The 19708-nt window shown below is 34.1% G+C and overlaps 1 protein-coding gene across 16 annotated transcripts in view; it reads left to right on the top strand.

Moving 5' to 3' along the window:
* The window catches only part of LOC150086311 (uncharacterized), a 452317-nt gene that overhangs the window by 405362 nt on the left and 27247 nt on the right, over nucleotides 1–19708 (top strand). Inside the window, exon 17 of one of the 16 annotated variants that reach the window (XM_090374482.1) lies at nucleotides 1038–2137. The exons of the other annotated variants lie outside the window; for them this stretch is intronic. Within the exon in view, the coding sequence (XP_090230608.1) occupies nucleotides 1038–1040 (3 nt within the window). The 3' untranslated portion in view covers nucleotides 1041–2137. Of the gene's footprint in view, nucleotides 1–1037; nucleotides 2138–19708 lie in introns of those variants that run through there. 16 annotated transcript variants of the gene reach the window in all.

The raw sequence follows: 19708 nt of genomic DNA, 5'->3' as shown, positions 1-19708 counted from the left end.
TCTTATTAAATGTTTTGCAAGTTAAAAGTGAGGTACAATAAGTATCTCTAACTTAAAACACTGATAGTAGTAATCTTATTTTATTCCTGCTTCACCTCCTTCCAGAACTGTTTTACTGAAGTCTTAAAAATAAGCAATATTAACTTTTAATGTTTATAAAATGAGTGGATTTTTTTTTTTTTTTTTCCCTTTTCCTCGATTATGAGAATATAGTTTCACTTTTTTTAGTTATAGCTACTTGCTTGTATATGTAGTTATTTAATTCACTATAACTAAAATCATTCTGAATTACCCCTACATGATTATTCTAGTAAATTAGACCCTCTTAACCCATTAGTTTTCTTATTTTCCAATATTTGAACATTAATACTTGCATTTGTGTGTGGTTTCCTGTACTGAAACTGGTGTAAAAAAAAATTGCCATCAGATAAGGTAATTTTGTCATTCTGTTTAAATCTTTATTTCAAATTTTAACAGAGTAAGAAATTTTAAATGCTTCTGGGAGTTTGATGTAAAGGGCAGGGCAGTATAGCATGCTTTGAGAATTGGCTTTCCTTGTTTTCTTGAGAGTTTTTAAAAAAATTTGGAATAATTAACTTAAATAATAAAGACATGAATAAATACGGCATGAAAATAAAGTTTTAGGTCTGTGGCAATAGACCTAAAACTTGCAGTTGTTAGCATTAAAAAGCTAAATAGTTTTAACTGTTATGTAATTTGTGTTCATGGCTTTATTTCTTTAAGTTAACTGCTTTGTATTTTCAGCCTTCATTTACTTAAAATAAGAATTTCTGAAGCCAGTTTGCTTTTAGATGCATGTATATTTTTTGGGACTAACAAGCATGGTCATTAAGTAGTTACTGCATTAGTTGGGAAATTAGCTTGCTGACATTGTTCCAGTTACTGAAATACATTGAAACAAGAAGCATAATACAGAAAAGGAATGGACATGCATGCCTTGGACTAACTTAGCTGCAGCAAAAATATATTATAAGAAAGAAATTATTACTGATTGAAGTCTGTTTCCTCCTCTTCAGTAATGACTGCAAAATGAATGACAAGACGTGATGAAGGGAACCTGATCATCTGTAGTGGCACCTGTGAATAGAAGGAAAGGGAGAAATAACTTGCTGCAGTATACTTTCTCCATATGAGGAAACTTTCACAGGACAGACTTAAAGTGCAGACATTACCATGCTGCTTCCTGAATCAACATCTGTATTGATTGATCCTGTGATAAATCATTGCCACTTGCCTACCATCAGACCAAGTGATGAAGAAATCCCATTATTCTCATGAAAGCTGGAAATTATATTGACTCTGAACTGTCATCTTTTGGATGTTTCTTTTATGGTTATTTATTATTTTACTTTTCCCCAAAAAGTGCTGATATGGTTTTCTTTTTAATTCATTTTATATACATTTTACTCGGAAGAAAAATCATACTAGACTTTTATACTTATTTCATTCTATAAATAAAAATAAAGTACTTGGATGAAGTATAGGAAATTTTAAATCTGAGTTTGGTATGTTTGCTAAGTTTTATGAAATTTAGTACACTTATGGTGTATAACACACAAATCAATGTGCTTTTTTATAGCTTGTAAAATGTAAATTTGAGTGGATCGTTTAAGTAAGAGATCTTTTGATTTAATTTTTACATTTTAGTATAACATTTACTGATATATACATACAGCATCTTGTATAATTACAGTTTAACAACCTAATTATGTAAATTAACTCCTAAATAATAGCTGTTGAGGTAAGTTTAATTTGTCTTGTTGTTTGACTTAATCAAATTAAATATGAAATTCTAAAGGAGTCAGTAAAAACTAAATTTTACTGTTGTAATTAAATTTAACTATTCTCTTGTTGAAGTCTTGGTAGTTAAATTCACCGTCATTAGACATGCCTTTTAAGATCCTCTGATTGACCTGTGAATAGCATGATACAGTGGCTTAAGGAAATCAAAATTTGCTTATTTTGAGAAAACATTACACCAATGTTGACACCACCATAGTTAAGGGCCTCAAACTGTCCTGTGATGTATGGACGTTTTGCATTTTCTTAATGGCATTGTAAAACTTTGTACTTTGCTGTGCAAATAAAGTATTTTATTGTGTAGTAACAAGTTTCATGTTGCAGCTGGAATTCTGTATCATTGTGGTGGTGGGCAATAATGCATTGATCATTTACATATTGAATTATAATTGATTTCTGATTAAGTTTGTGGATAGTTACACTGATTTTTATGAATTTTACCAAACATTTTATCTGTTAATCAAACTTATCAGTGTTGACTTAGTAATCAAACTAAATTTCATATTCCATATCTTTGTCATATCACTGTATTTGTTTAAGTTGGCATCAGAGTTTATAATTTAGTATTGAAATGACTTGCTTCATAGGCTGACTAACTGAAATCTTTAACAGATTTCCATAATATAAAATGCAGCAATACTTTTCGCATAAATCAAATGATTCAGTTTTGTGTTTGTATAGAGGGCATTTTCCAATTTCAAACTTTTTGTGAAAAAAAAACTTGTAAAGATGCAATGAAAAGTTAGTTCAATAAACTTCATTTCCCTTTAGGATTGTAGGATATAATCCATACTTTTGTTAGGCAGGTATGTTTTAATGAACTTTCTCCTTCATGGAGAGACATTTGCAACATTCCTATCCTATAATTGTATATAGTCAGTTCTCACCCCACATTCATCATCAAGATGTTTTCTGTGGGGAGGACATGCACAGAATGATTTAAGTGCAGCCATTATCAACCCACTGCAGGATGGAAGCCTCCTCAACAATTCATGCTGAGGGAAATGGACCATAATCTGCCATGCTGGTCCAGTGCGGGTTGGCAGATCAACCGTATTCAGCAGTCAGGGGCTTGAACCCCGGTCTACTCAAAGAGTGTGCTACTGCACTCCCACTCCTGACCACTCGGGTAGTAAAATTGGTCTTACTGCATTTGCAATAATGCCGATAGCTGTAATTCTGTGGGTTTTTACATTATTATGGTGAAATGTTTCCCCTTCACTGAAATCTTCAATCATATAAAAAACGAATTTTTCAGAATCTTCTCTTCATTCTTATTTTTAAGCTTCATAAACTTTTCTCACTTGTGCAATTTGTGTGTCCTGTGGTTGTTGTTATTGATTGCTTATCTTTTTTACTGTTTTAAATTTTGCAATCCAAAAAAAATTCTGTGAACAGAAACATCATTCGTGCAAACTTCATATCTTGTCAAGGTAAAATGCTATATTTATTAGAACTTTAAGATGTTTAAACCTGTGTTAGCAATTTTATTGGGTTTTAACTTTTTTTTTTAGTGTTTTACTTGCCAAGTGCTCTGCCTCATCCCTATTTTTCCTATAAGCCCTGTTGTTTTTAATGTGCAAAACACCATAACACTGAGTTTTAGGAACACATGTACTGCATTATATCAGAACTGTGACTACTGTTAAAACAGCTAACCAGGTCAGTTACATCCCCCCCCATGAAACCAAAGTGTTTTTTTTTTTTTTTTTTTTAAAGATCAGTTTGTCTTTTCTTAAAGATGTGTACCCAGTCAAGGCTTCTATAACTTTAAAGATGTATCATAACTGTAATGTATTCATGCTCTGCAAGATTTCCCCAGTTGATAGAGGCCATGTTATCACCTTTAAACCATCATCTCCTTTTCTGAAATTAAAACCCATTCCTTTGCCTTTAACAATTACTACCCCCATCTTCATCATATAACTTAGAACTTAGTGACCATTCCCTTCTGATGTTCATAGGTGATTATTAGCAAAATGAAAATACTTGGACAAAAATATTCTTGTCCTAGTACTTTCCTTAACATCAACATGTTAAGGAAAGTACTAGGCAGCTGATTGTACTCCGAATATGCGGTTACCATGAACAGATTCCAGCATCACCTCATTCAGACACATGCAAGGTCAAATAACGTGCAAAGATACCCGAACCAATCTCTTAGTAACTGGATACCATGAATGTGGTCAGGGAACATGCGTTCTCTTCATCAAAAATACCCCAAATATTTTCTATAATTATTTACATTAATAATACAGATCAAATAGCAGTAGATATCTAATAGTAAAAAAAAACATTCGTAATACACTTAATTTTTGTCATGGAAATCTTACATAAACTATTACATTGTCTGCGATGCCCCTGGTAAATTATGGCACCTCCCCAGGGTGTTACGATGCACAGGTTAAGAACCACTGCTCTAGCTAAATTGGCATCATTCTCTCAATGCTAATTGGGTCTTAAGAGTTCAAGTAATAGTGACAATGAAATTCATTAGGTTGATAATACAGTATGTAATCACTGGCTAGGAGATTAAATAATGGAGACAGCATAGTACTTTCACATAAGTAAATGGAGGGGGGAATCAAACCAGCTGTTGAATTGGACAGGAACTTTGCATTGAACTTCAGATAAAAGCTCTTTGCAGTGAAGACAAACTGAGTCATACTGAGAAGTATGGCATTAGCAGGGCTGGCCCTTGGCAGATTCAGTTCATAATTTAATAAAGAAATAATTAAATTTATTTCTGAAAATATAAATTCGGCAAAGAACTTGATTGTCTTACCGAAGAGATTACTTTATCAGCTGGAATGTAATTGGATTGTGTATCTCAGTGGCTAGCAGAAGGTAGAGAGGTGGAATTAATGATTACTATTCTGGTTATTTGTTTTCCAAGGATCTTAAATGATTTATTAACAATTAATGATCAGCATCAAGTAGTGCTCTTTCAAAATGGCTGAGACAGATTTCAAGGATGGTCAGAGAGGTGGCTGCTGTGTTTTTTTTAATACAGCCGAATGCAAGGTTTTGCACTTGGAATAGCATCTGCAAAATAACTTATGTAAAAAGACATGAAGATTTGCATCCCACTTTGAAGCTACAAAGAGGATAGTATCCTATCAATTTATTGGACATTTGCTTGCAGAGACTGTGATTATAATTCCACGGCAATGGTGAAACAAGCCAAGGTATGGCTATTAAATGACTGTTGCAATAAAATAGTCTATTCCGGTTATTTGGGACACATCGGGACTAGTGCATTTTGGCCCGATTAAGCGGCTGCCCCAATTATGCGAAGTTTCACATAAGTAGTTAAAAATACAGTTTTAAGATTGATTTTCTGTATGATCAAATCATGTTATGATGGACTCGCCATAGTAAAATACTGTTCACTATACAATATGCAGTAGGCGCCAGTCATTGTTATCACATGTTTGTGAATTGAATTTTAATTCTGTTAAACAGCCATTCTAATTAGCAAAAATAGGAGGAATATTATCCACAGGCTATAAAAGTAGAAATATATTAAGTACAAATTTACATGTTATTACCTTACCAATTAAAAAATTAATTACGTGAAAATCGGAAGAATATTTTCCACAGGTTAGCAAAATAAAAATTAAGCTATGCACATAAGCGTGCATAGCTTAATTAATTCTGTTCACTAACATTTGTAGGTAGGGTTAAAATTTAAAACAGTAAAAAAGATAAGCAAAATAAAGAACACTGCACACACAAGTCACAAGTAACGCGATACGCGCAAGTGAGAATAGAGTAACAAGTTGCGAAGCTTAAAATATAGGAATGAAGAGAATTCTGAAAAAATTTTTTATATATATGATTGAAGATTTCATGGAAGTGTAAACACATTTCACCATAACGTAAACACCCACAGAATTCCAGTTGTCTGTATTATCACAAATTCAATAAGATAGTTTATATATATTGCACTGACAGAAAAGCTTTTTTGGTGCTGTAGAAACATGGGTCTTTGCAACATATGAATAATAATAAAAAAGATGTGCTCTAAAGATTTAAATTCATGCAACCACTAATTTTTGCATATGGCAGAGTTGTTCATAAACAGCATTGTAAAAAATAAAAGGTGCGATGTTGAACTTTTTTTTTTTTTTTTTTTTCAGCATTTTTTTTTTTTTTTTTTATCGATTGAAACCTCTCCTAGCCTATGGGGGTTACACAGTACCTTTAATATATATTTTTTTTTAAACCAGTACATTTTTTTACAAATTATTTATATAGTATAAATAATTTGTACTAATTTTTACTGAAATGGTTGTTCAAACAAGACTTGGAGTACTAAATAATAAAGGAAGTTGGCTGAGACATGAAAATATTTTAATTAAAACAGTACCAGCTATAAGGACTATACATTTTCTTTATTCAGATTTAGAGAACATTTGAATAAACACAGGTGCACTAACTAGTATGTTTAGGAAATCTTATTAAAAAGAACAAAATGCAGTTTAAGTAACACCTAATCCAATGGAGTGCTGAAAAACAAAGGCCCATCAAACTTTTTTTTTTTTTTTTATACCAACATTTCCTCATATCTTGACCATTATCAAAAGAACTCCATCCTGGCAAAACTCCAGGACAGAGGTTCCCAAACTTTCTCAGTTCACGGTGCCTTAGTGTCCCGGTAATTTTTTTTTTAATATATTCCTATATAATAATTTTATTTTTTATAGAGGTATTAAATAAAGATCAATTATAATCACCACAATTAAAAAGATACGGTACAGTGAATACCATACACCTTTTTATAATGAAATAAAAGTATGAATTTAAAAAAAAAAATAAATAATAATAATAACTTTAAGTAACTTAATTACACGGTTCCCCAAGAATGTTGTTGCAGCACCCTGGTTGAAAACCATTGCTCTAGGATGACAACTTTAAAAATTCATAAAATACACAACTGTTTATAGACATTCTACTACTTTTGCCAAAGTACTACATTTATGTATCAGTTTATAATCTGCAGGAAAATTATCGTTAATCTTAAAAGATGTAATTATGATTTTCCTAAGGCCATTAGGAATAAACACAAGGGACAGTACTGTACTCCATAAATGTGAGGATGTTCTTCCTAATGAGATTAAATTTGATTTTCTTTTGGAGCGGGGTCTTAAATGCATTACACTGATTCCAGAGAATCAAAGCATAACACTGCTTCCTGGTGAATCAAAGGAATGCTATCAGGGCTACTGTAATGCATAGGAAAAATCGATTGCGTTTTTATATTCAAACAGCAAATCTGTCAGTTTTGAATCTAAAGTTACTTTTTGAAGGTAGCTCTAAATAATTTCAGTTGATATCCACTTTGAGAAGTCATTAAGAAAAATGGATAAGAGCCTTTAATATATATCTCTCTCAGATCTTTGAATTGTATATAACAGTGCTAATATCTGTGTCAAGAAAATAACTTATCCAGTCCAATTTCTCCCATCACTCCACCCAATTCTCTGCAAGAAGTACACATGCTTGCAACTCACAAACCGTTTGTGTATTTGCAAACTGTCTTTTGTTTCAAATTCCTCTACCCTCTGAAATTTTAAACATTTCATTTAAAAGCTTGCTGTTGGACGAACTGAAGTTGAAGTGAACGTTGACAATAACTTAGGATACTATCACCTGACTGATCAATAATCAGTGGTGTGGAATATGAATAAAAAACCATTAAATGCCTTCACATCCAATATTTCATTATGGCCTTAGTCCTTGACAAATAAAACAAACACATCCAATATTTAGAATTTTTCAATAATTTTTTGGTAAAAACTTTATTGCAGCCAATGCTGCAAGCATTCCACAAAACTCATCTCTTAATTGCTTTGTTTAATGCAAAAAACAAAGCAATTAATTAAAAACTAAAAACCAAGAACAGCAAAAATTTTGCACGAGTCATTGATTGTGTAGCAGTGGTGGAATCTTGCTGAAACCACCCGTTCTTGATTTCATCCTCATTCAGTTCACTGATGAATTGGTAGAGAATATTGGAACAATGTTCAGAGGTTGTTTCATTGAAGAAGATAGGGCCAATGATTCTTCTTCTGGAGATAGCAACCCAAACACCAACCTTCTGCTGATGGAGTGGTGTTTGTGTAGACTGTGTGGGATTTTGGATGTCCATAATTCTGGTATTTTAAGCATTTATATAGCCTGACAGATGCAACTACACCTCATCAGTAATGAACTGTTGAAACCATAGTAATGTACTCGTCCTTGATCTGCTGCTTTTAATTCTTGGACTTTTTTTTTTTTTTTTAAATGAGAAAAGGCATAGCATCTTCTTTACCATTAAATGTGCAGTTGCAAGACATGTTTTGCTGTTGTGACAACTTCTGCATTGATTTTGAAGGACATTGCAGCATTGAATCTGAAATATCCTTGAGTTTATCTTCTGTCACTTTCAGTTGGACAGGCAACTTGAGTAGTCAAGACCCACTAATTTTGTGGGTCTCAACTACTTAAGCTGTCTGTCCAACTGTCTAATAAAGTTTCGGGACTTTAGGACCACTTTTTTTTTCCTTTTTTTTTTTTTTTACTCTGTCACTTTCGGTGATCTTCCACTACACTCCTCATGCACAGCACCTGTCTCATGAAATTTGTCTATTAATGCCCACATGGCATGCCAAACTGGCATATTTGGAAATTTCTTATAAAAGTTCTGTCTGCACATACTCGTTAAAAATATGCTCCTCCAATGGCAAAACCATTATTAATGCACTCCACAATTGATTGCCACGATAGCTATCCCATAGCCAACTGACCTATATGACAGGTTTCCCATTTTAAGCTATTCAGCCTCCCCCCCCCCCCCTAAAAAAACAGTAAACCAGTAAGCATGTGCTTACTGTTAGTTTTTGCATGTTAAATGGTAAAAATTCATTAGTTCAAGAAGTTCACTTTGTAAATAATAGGCACTGAATGTTTAAAAATAATAATAAATTATAATTATTAAATAAGTTTTATTTATTATTTTAGCCTGTTTTTTGATGTCATGGATTAAGTACTGTTGCTAGGTAACTTTGCATTTTAATTTCAGTTTGGTAACTCTAAGCATTGGCAGTGTGCATTTTTTCATGCAAAGGAGTTCTGGTGACATCATTATTTTATATATTTAAGTGTACAAGACTATTGTAGAATTATAAGCACCATTTATGCCATGGCACTATTGATGTACATTAGAGCTATGGTTGGGAAGGTTTGCTACCTAACCTCCAAGATGTGCAACAATCAAATTGTAAATACAAAGGAGGCATTCAGCATCACGAATACATGACCCCCCACCCAAGGAGCTGCATTCTCAAGCCCACCAAAGGTCAAGTGCCACTTCTGAAATAAATGAACTATGAAAGACAGCAAATAAATATGCACCATTTCTTTAGGGAATGTCATTTGTCTTACTAGTAAAATATTTAGTATATTTTTTAATACTATTGGAATAAGTAAAACTACAAATTCTGCCTCCCTATACTCTTTAACAATCATTGAAACCAACATCTCTTGCCACTGTGGCAAACTGGTGATATTTCTCCACTTTGTTGGAAATTGCAAACTCATCAGTGATAGTGAAAATGCAGTGTATATTTATTGAGATTGTGCCTGGGGGTTAGGTTTTCTTTAGAAGATATCAAGTGAGTCTGAAGATAAGTTGCAGACCACTTGGGTAATTTTTAAATTACATTTTGACAGTTCAAATTTCCTCATTGTAATTGTTGCAAAGAGTTATTTTTATATTTGATATTAATAAAATTAAGGATATTAATTGCATTATATCTGTAAGAAGTCAGTTGGGTTGACCAACTGTTCATGCCTGTCAAAATTATCCTATAACTACTTAAGCTGCGATATATTAAAAAAAAAAAAAAAAAAAAAACCACCTGCCTTGCTCCTGTGCATTTAAAATTTGGGTTTTCATGAGTTTTAATACACATTATAAAAACTAGTGCACTTTCTGATGTTATACAAAATGAAATATCAAAAAAATCAAATGAAACAAGAAAGACTTGGATGGCAAGAAAACAAAGTAAAATAATATCAAAATAAATAGTTCCTAAAGTTGGTTGAATTGTTAAACACTTATTGTGGGGGGTTTTTTTTACATGTCAGAAAAATATGCCAAACTGATGGATCTCAAGCAGAGAAAAAGAAGCAAAACTTATCTTTTGATGAAAAAGTTTTTTTTTTTTTTTGTACGCATGGAAAATGGAAAAATGTATATATATACATACTAGATGTGGCTGTTAAATGAGACTGTTGTAATACAATAAATAATGAAATTTTATACCTTACAAGTTATTCCCTTCAAAAAAATTGCCTTTGACTTGCACACACAGTGTTCCATACATTTCTTCCAAGCACAGAAATATTTCTGGATGTCATCTCTGGTAAGCCCCTTTTAACACTTTGTGTTTTTTTTTTTTTTTTTTCTCTCTCTGAATGACTTCAGTGGACTGAAAATGGGTTTCCTTAAGTACACATCTCAGTTTAAGGAAGAGAAAGTCACAAGAGGCTGGGGTCTTGGTGAGTATCATACATGTTCACACTGATTTTTCTTTGGTCAGAAACTGGCAAACAGTGCTCTGTGTACTGGAACATTGTCTTGAAGCATCCGACCATCCCTCCACAATTCAGGTCTCATCCTTAATTTTTTTCAGTCTTGTCAGAACTTCAATGTAATATGTCTGATTTGGTGAGATGTATTCAGCCTTTCTTCCTTTAATATTGAAGAAAACAAGCATTGTTTTTGCCTTCCATTGTATTGTCTTTTAGATTCTGGGTTGTACTTGACCAGCCAACTTTGACCACAAGTAATTACAATACTCAGTCAGATCTTCAGTTTTCTTTGTTTTTTTTCCATCCAAAAAAATCTTCGAACTTAGAGATCTTATCATTCTTTGATCTTCACTCAATTTTTGGCACACAAATTTCTCATGCCTAAATTTTCAGTTAATTTGTCTGTTCAGTTCTTTTGCAACCATTCTGATGCTTAAATGATCATCACTTATAATCAGTGTTCTTACCCTCATCCACATTTTTCATCAGTTTTGTGGATACTAGACAGCCTGGTTGTTCATGGTCTTCCACATTCTCTTCCTTCTAAAAATTCTTTTATGCATTTCAAAAATGAAAGCTCTTGACATAGTACTTCCCATAACCTTTATGTAAAAACTTAACTTTCAATTGATGATTTTTTTTTTTTTTTTAGTTTTCTTAAAAATTTGAGGTTGATTGATTCATCTGTGTGTCATTTTTCTGGCAAACTACAAAAACACAGGGTAACGAAAACCTGTCTCACTGTGAAGTGAATGAGTGTTGGAATACACACTCATTGTTATATAATAGGTGTGTGTGTGTTGAAAGTTGTTTCAAATATCTGTCTGACATCTTAAAATTAAAGATAGAAGAGGGGAGAGCTTTGCAAGGTACAATCCAGGCAGGCAAATTCTCCATGCAATGCAGACAGGTTATGGAAGGGCCCCATCCCATGCCCTTCCACAACCTACGTTAAATGAGTGTCTTGCTCTTTGCTCTAGTTCTCCCACTGCTATATAGTATTTAAAAACTAATTGGATAGAACTGAAAGGAAAAATTGGTAACTCAATTAGCTCAGCTCAAGGTGTGTAATGAAAACTAAATGTATTTAAATGTTTTTTACAGTTTACAAGTACTAATTAGAATTAACTTTTTTGTTAATGACAAAGATTTACAACAGGTAAACATTAAGTGTATCTGAGAGCAGAACAATGAGCAGATTTGATAATAATAAGAAACTTGAGTAAGATAAAACATTTTGATATAGATTCAGACATTAAAATTATATGTACACAATAAGTATGCATACGTTACCAGTAAAACAAAATATTAAATAAATGAATTAAAGGGGGGGGGGGGAATAATAAATTATATAAATATATGAAAGCTTTGCAGTTCAAGAGAACAGGCATACTTGTGGATGAAGTTGAATGGGAATTATCAAAAAAGGCAATGGGAGAGTCTCTGCTGATTCTGTTAAGTGAACCTAGTTAGAATTTGCTATGCCACCTAGTGCTGAGGTTATGAATTAAGATGTATCACTTCACTCCTCCCCCCCAATGCTTGTTTACTTATTGAACAATGTTTCTTATTAACATGTGTATTAAGATTTAGGATAAAAAAACATGACCCACCCTCAAGAGAATGAATACACTGGCAGAAAATTTGAATGTGATAGAATGGTGGGCTTTTTGTGTGTGAAACTGGGCCATTCCAGTATGATTCAAATTTTGTTCTCCAAATTAGTCCTGAGTTTTATTATGTTAGAGTTAAGTTGAAAAACAATATTCAACTTTTAATCCTTTTGAAAATTTCAGTTTGTAGTTTTATGTCCCCATTTTTTTATGGGGACCAACTGCCATAAACAGTCTTTGCTCAAGGCAGATTTTTTTTTTTTTTTTTTTTTTTTGAAAATTGTATATAAACATGTCCTATTTAACTATTGTTTATACACACCTGTGTGTACAAACAATAGTTAAATTGCTGCAAAATGTGCTATAGCAGTGCTGCTTATAGGCGGAATTGACTAAAATCAATTTGTATCCTCTCAATCTATGTGACTTTCATGACATTTCTACACTCATCTTTCTTTCATCAATTCTTCTTGACTAAATTGTTAACAAGAGAGGTTAGTGTTTCGATTCATAATTTTGAACCTTTTCTCAATCAGCAATGCAAGTTATTCAACATTCTGTGCATTTATTTACATAAACTTTTTTATTTATACTGCAGGATGCTCAATAAAGTCAAATGAATTCACATAATAGATAGCAAAAAAAAAATTTATTTAGTAGCCATGCAAGCTTGAACTATGGTCAGCTCAGCTGTGGTGACTATTATTCTTTATTGATATTTATTAATCCTTAGTTAAATTTTTATTGATTTCTAAAAGCGAGGGTGCAAATCATCTCTGGGCTGTACCATAATAAACCCACAACAAAACTTGCATGATGGCTCACCAGGAGGAGGTTTTACCAGGTGTTTTATTCTGCCTGTATTCATTACTCTTGCCTTCTAATTATGTACTGTATAGCCATTTAATATTTTAGAAATAAAACAGATATGTACTTACTGTATTAAAAGTATCTGAACACAACTACGGAGAATTAAATTTGTAATAAAACCACAACAATTTGCACGATAGCTCCATAGCAAGCTCTTGCTAGATGTTTACTCATTTCTTTCTAATTATCTACTGTATTAAACATATCTGAATAGAACTACAGAGAACTTTGTTTGCAATTTCCAATTTCAGCCGATGTTCAAAAGTACAATCAACTGACAACTTTAGCAGCACAGGTATGTGCATTGTAAAACCAGCAATATGCAAGTCCCAAAGTTTCTAGAAGTTACTTACCATTACATTAATCTAAAAACGGTTACCTTCATTTTTTTTTTTTTTTTTTTTTTTGTTTATATGACTACTTGACTTGATCATTCTTTGTTCTTTTCATTCTCCATTTGGGTAATTTTCAGTATTTAGTTTGAATATCCCCTTAACTTTTGTCATTTTTCTCTCTTGAATTTCATTTACTGTCTTTGTGGTAATAACAGCAATATCAAGTTCATTCATTCATTATGAAAATTATACACCAGGGAATAAAAGGTTAGTTCAATTGGAGAAGTTAGTACTGTTATGACCATTGCTCTGAAAAAACTGGAGTTACAAACAGGGATATCGGAAACTGAATTACTTTGGTTACATTGTGAAATAAATTACCTGTCTTTGTGATTACACCATGATCTTGATATAATATAGGTATTGAAGGGCAATTTTTAATACTGACATTAAGTTTTGTAATAACAAAAATGAAGCAAACAATTTTATTCTAGGTAAATTTCATCCTCGATAAGGGTTTTTTTTTTACCTTTGTTTTGACACCATGGTCATAAATAGGTTAAAATTAAATATCAACTTTAATTTTACAGTAATTTCAAAAAGATAAACTAGCCATGATCCCAAATAAGGTATCTTTTTTTTTCAGTGAATCCAGGTTACAGTGCAACACAGTAACAGGCAATAAAGAACAGCTAAGCTGCATTCTCATGTATGCAATGTATTATCAATAACAATGAAGATACATAGTCAGTCCTTGAGGTTTTGATATCCACGGGCTTCATAAATGCATGCCACTTTAAAGTTTACTGTGCAGTGCACACATTGCACAATAATTAACTGTCAAAAGTTGAAGGGTGATATTCTAATGCAATGGTTCCTGTCCTTTTGACCCTGAAGGACCACTTTTTTTTCAGATTTTCTGATTATCACAATATTTTATTAATAGCTTGTTTTGCTATTTATCTCTATCACAACATTTTAATTTTGTCAAGTAACAAAAATTAAAATCATATATGAATTAATCTGCAAAACTGTAGTCTGCTGTATTGAAAATTGCTTAGGAGTCTGTAATTCTATATTTTCTAACCTCCAAGGGCAGGTTTAGAACTGCTGTTCTAACATGATGCACTGGTCCTTCTTAATAAACTTAAGAAGAGTTGAAGAATGGTGTTGCTGCTTTGAAATTCCTTACACAATTGAGGAATGTGAAACAAAAAAAAAATTTTTTTTTTTTTTTTTTTGCTACATGATTTTGACAATAAACCTTTCCCCATTCCATTTAAGAAAGGCTTTTGTGAGCTAGCTTGCAGATCAAAACACTGTTTCTGAGAGAGCAGAGTGGAGAAGAATGTTTTAGTTCTTAACAACATTCCTAATGACAAAAACCTTTGTAACACAGCCTGCTGTACTTCCTATAATAAAATGCCAACATAACTAAATCAGCTTCGGTAAGCCTGAAGAAAGGAAATGCAGATGCTGGATTACTTAATTATTGTAGAGTATTGGATGCCAGATTATTAGACTTGTACTGTATTTATCTTTAATACATGTGACGTTTTTATTGTCTGACCAATATTAGGCATCTAGCCAAAGTGCCTATTCACAAAAGATTGTAAATATAATTCAGAATTTCTCTGATAATTTTAAATTTCTTAGACAAATTTAATACTATGCTAAACAGGAAAACTTATCCTTTATTAAATAATTAACTTCATTGCCTCCATCCCAGTTGGTCTAGTGCTGGCAGTAGGATATGATTTTTGACAATATTCTCACGAAATTATAAAAAGGGGTGCCAGGTCAGTGCTGTATTTACCAACCTGTTTCATAATTTCATTCATTTTACATTATTTTTAAATCACTGCTATAGAAGTTACAAACTTCACATATCTAGAAGTGATTAAACACTTCTAGATATGTGATTGACATCTCATTCTAGATTTGATAGTTATCACTCTTGCAGAAATTAAATCAACTACAATACTGGTAAAATTTATTACATTTTACCATCCTGTTTGGCTTGCTATGTAAGAGGCTTGATAAAGAGTTCTTTCCTTAGATTCTGCATTGTACGTATTATTTCTTCCCTGCACAGTTCTACAATTTCCTTAGGGAAACAGTGTTATTCTTGGCCCATGCTAGTTGCACAGAACCTGACAGGTACTGAACTTTGTTTTTTGCATTTCTGGACGAGGGTTTTGGATTTAAGTTTTTCTTGTGTTACTAATAATTCTTATTTTCTTAATGAATTGCATACTTATTGTTTTTACTAAAAAATTGTTTTTTACACATTGTATAAAAATTAGTGGAGCAGTGGTAATTTGCATCTGGTCGTACAAGGTAAGGTAATAAAGTAGCAGTTATGGGATGTAATAAAGATATCAGTTTTAAAAGGGCATGATTGTCAGAGCTTGTGCATTAGGCGCATCCGTGTGGGGGATGCCAAGTCGTGTTGGTTGCTTGCAACCCACTGTGGTTAGTGTGTGAAGAATGTCCTCCTGTGGACAGAACAATAAAACATTATGCAAGGTGGCTGTTTGTGGTGGGGGTGCAGCATGTTATACAGACTCAAGAGCGAGTCAATGTGTGACAGTTGACATCTAGATACAATATGGTAAATTGCAGGAACAATATCCCAAACGTTGATCTGCATATACACAGGCATATGTGAGTTCACAGTACATAACCCAAGAGACACCCTTTCCTCACCACTGATCATTATCATCAACAGTGAATGCTGTGATGTCAACAACACTGGAGGACTGGAAATGAGTGTGCTGGACATGAATCCAAATACCTGTGCAACCTGCTGACACTTTCGCATGTGTCTGTGTGGTGCAAGCAACACTAGGCCATGGACCCATTGCATGGTGCCACTATCGGTAATAGTTTCCCCTAGACAGAAACAGGATCTTCCAAGACAATGAGCCATGTTATCACACCTGTACTGTGTACAAGTGGTTCAGGGAACACAGTAAAGATGTTCCTCATTTTGATTGGCTTCCAAATTTGCATGACCTTAATCTCTTAATTGTGAACCCATAGGATGTTTTGGAACAGGAAGTGAGGTATATGGACACTCAATCTTCATTTATTCCAACATTGTGGAAAGCCTTGCAGGCAGCATAGCATAGCATGGCTGCAGATCCCCATGAAAGTCTTCAGACATCTAGTGGAGTTATTGCCTAGGCAATATGAAAAAAAGTTACAATTATTAAATATAAACATTAAACAAACAGCCACATCCATTTTCCAGTTCAGAGAGCTGTTAGGAGCATGGGCTTTAAAACTTGTTTGTGCATATATTAAATGTGTGTTTTTTATTTTTTTTTATAGCAACTATCTTGCTTACGACATGCTAGAAGCAACTCTTGGCATCCTTATTAAGTGTTTTCTTTAGAAAGTTAGTGTTATTGGTGGACAACCTTCAGCTAGAACAGCAATCATTTGACATGCAACTGAGAGAAACTTGAGTTGTTTGACTTTTTTTTTTTCATGAAAGCTCCAAACACGAGAAGTACTTAGTACCGTGCTCAGGTTGGAGGTTGAGAAAATGAAAGAAGATATTTGTTGACTTGAACTTCTGTAGACTAATTTTCAGGAAATATGTAAGAAGGAAGGTTGTTCCAGAAAATGGCAGTTGAATGAATAAACGAGGGAGATGAAAAGTTGGTTCTGTGAGTTTGAAGTTGGACAGTAAATGGATGTTGGCTGGTGGTGGCACGTGTTCGGATTGTTTTGAAAGAGAACGGGAATATTAGAAGCGAATTCAGAAGAACAGTGCCTGTGGAAGTATCTGTAGAAAAGGCAGCAGAAACAGTATGTCTATGAGACAGGGAGTGGAGAGACCGTTAGAGAGGAGTCATTAATTGACCTAACTGCCCTCTTCTGAATAGAATCTAGAAGCCTGATAGAGGTTTTGGAGACACCGCTCCAGATGTGGGAACAATATTCCGTGGTAGGGCAGATTTGCGATTTGTACAGAGTGAACAGCTGTTTGGAAGAAAAGTAACGCAGAGAGAGAAAGAAAAAACCAAGTTTTTTAGATGCAGAGGAAGCAATATTTGTAACGTGCTTGTGCCAAGAGAGATTAGGAGTTAGGGTGATCCCCAAAAGAGATATATCAACTTGCCTAGAAATTGGAGTGTCGTCAAAGGTAAGCATAGGAGCAGAAGAATCCTTTTTGCGAGATTTAAGACAAGACAGTTTTAGAAGGATTGAAATCAACTAAGTTGTCTTTAGCCCACTAGAGAATTATCCGGAGATCGGCATTTAAGAAATTGGTAGTGGATATTTGAAAAGTTGAAGCTGATTGAGCAGAGCAAGGTTTCTTAAAATGGAAAGTGGAGTGCAATGTACTGTCATCGGCAAAACTATGGATAGGATTTCCAGTCAGTGGAAGGTCATTAATATACAAGAGGAAAAGAGTGGGGGAAAATAACTGAACCTTGGGGGACACCAGCATTAGTGAGGAAGTTAGAAGACAGAGCCATCTACCATCACCCTCAAATGAGCAATCAGAGAGAAAACAAGATAACCAATAAACAAAAAAAAAAAAAACAGTTGACAAACCATAAGATGGAAGCTTGTTTAGAAGACCTTTATACCAAACACAATTGAAAGCCTTTGAGATGTCAAGAGTAACTGCTTGTGTTTCATCAAACTTTTCCATTGAATTTGTCCATAAATGGGTAACATAAGCCAACACTGACTGAATCTATACTGGCAATCATTGATCAGATGGAAAGTTTCTAGGTAGTTTGAGTTGGCAGTTAATCGATTTCTCCATTACTTTAGAAAAAGTATAAATAATTGCAATAGGACGATAATTGGATGGGAGGGATTTGTCACCCTTTTTGGGAACTCGCTGGATATGAGCAAATTTCCAAGCAGAAGGAAAAACACCTTTGGAATAAGAAAGTGAAAAAAGGTGGCAAAGAAAGGAGCAAGTTCAGGAGCACAGGTTTTGAGAACAAGTGGAGAAATACCATCAGGACCTGGAGCTTTCTTAGCATCAAGATTCGTCAAAATCCTTTGACGGAAGACAACAGGAGGCATTGAATGGAGCATGCATCCCATTTTTCTTCCAACATTAGTTGGAAGAAAAATGGGATGTTAGCAAATCAGTTTTATCCTTGGCTGAAGTGGCAACAGAACCATCTGGTTTGGATAGAGGTGAGAACAAAGATGGGCAAAGGTTACAGCCAATAGCTTTGGCAAGAGACCAGAATGCTCGGTTTCCATTAGGGCAAGAAGCAAGTTTTCTACTCTTAGCCTGTTCAAAATCTAGTTTGGACCGATTAATAACTGCGTTACAATCGTTGCGAGCTTTGGTGTAGACAGAAAATGAAACTGAAGAATTGGAAACAAGCCAAAAAGAAATCTCGCATGTCATCCCATTTTGCATTCTTGTAATGCCAAACAACACGCGGTTGGGAATAGCCATGAGATAAAGGCTCCACTGAAGATGAGCCAATCACAAAGTTGTGATCTGAGATGCCTAAAGGATCACTTACTTCGACTGTGTACTTAGAAGGGTTGTTTGTATTGGCATTTAGGTTAGGATTGTCCAGTATTCTTGTAGGTAAATGAACAATCTGTGCATGGTTATTAATAATTGAAAAAGCCTCAGCATCTCGACCAGCTGGGTCAGTGTGACAAGAAAACGGAAGGCATCTGGAGTTGTGAACATTAAAATCACCAAAGAAAATTACATCACTGTTAGGAAAGTTGGACTGGAGAAAATCAAGTTGCAAAGAGAGGAAATCAAAGAGCTCCAAGTGATTAGTGGAGTTGGGAGAACGGTAGATACAACAGATGAATGTGACAGAATGAGGTAGAGATTTTAAGCCAGAGAAGATCGAAGAGAGGAGATTCCAAATTACCGAGTCTCTGACAGGGAATATCGGAACGGACATATGCACAAGTACCACCTTTGAGGCGAAAGGAATCGTACAGCGAATAATTTGGACAACTGCGATGAGCAGTAGTTGAACCAACCAATAACAGAGTTTCTGTCAGAAAAAGTACATGGGGTTTGGCAGACTGCAAGCGGAAATGGACATCGTTGAGATTAGAATTGAGACCACGTATATTTGTGAAATGAACTAGGAAGTGTTTGGGAGGTATAGATTTTTTTTTTGCAGATAAGCTTACTCTATTAGTTTGACAATTCACGGTGTGTTCAATAGTAAGAAAAGGCGTGGGGGGGGTAATGCTGTATGAAGTAATGACATTTTTGGATATGGCGTACGCATGTTAAGAATATACCCAGATCCTTGACATATCGTGGCCTCAACAATGCCCCCACATTCACACTACTCGGACTCTTTCCAGTCACTATCTGGCAGAGTAGAGGTAGCAAGATTATACACTAGCTGATCCCAAAGCCTTCTAAAGAGTTACTAATAGGTTTGGTCCATTGTACTAACTAGTGGCCGGCCTGCGAACACCGTTTTAGAGCTGTGCCCTCAATATAAGGAAGAT

This window comes from Mastigoproctus giganteus, chromosome 5, assembly GCF_048544385.1.
Source record: "Mastigoproctus giganteus isolate SK-2022 chromosome 5, ASM4854438v1, whole genome shotgun sequence".
Classification (NCBI taxonomy): Eukaryota; Metazoa; Arthropoda; class Arachnida; order Uropygi; family Thelyphonidae; genus Mastigoproctus; species Mastigoproctus giganteus.
The sequence above is the reverse complement of the archived record's forward strand: the minus strand, read 5'-3'. Positions and strand labels throughout refer to the sequence as shown.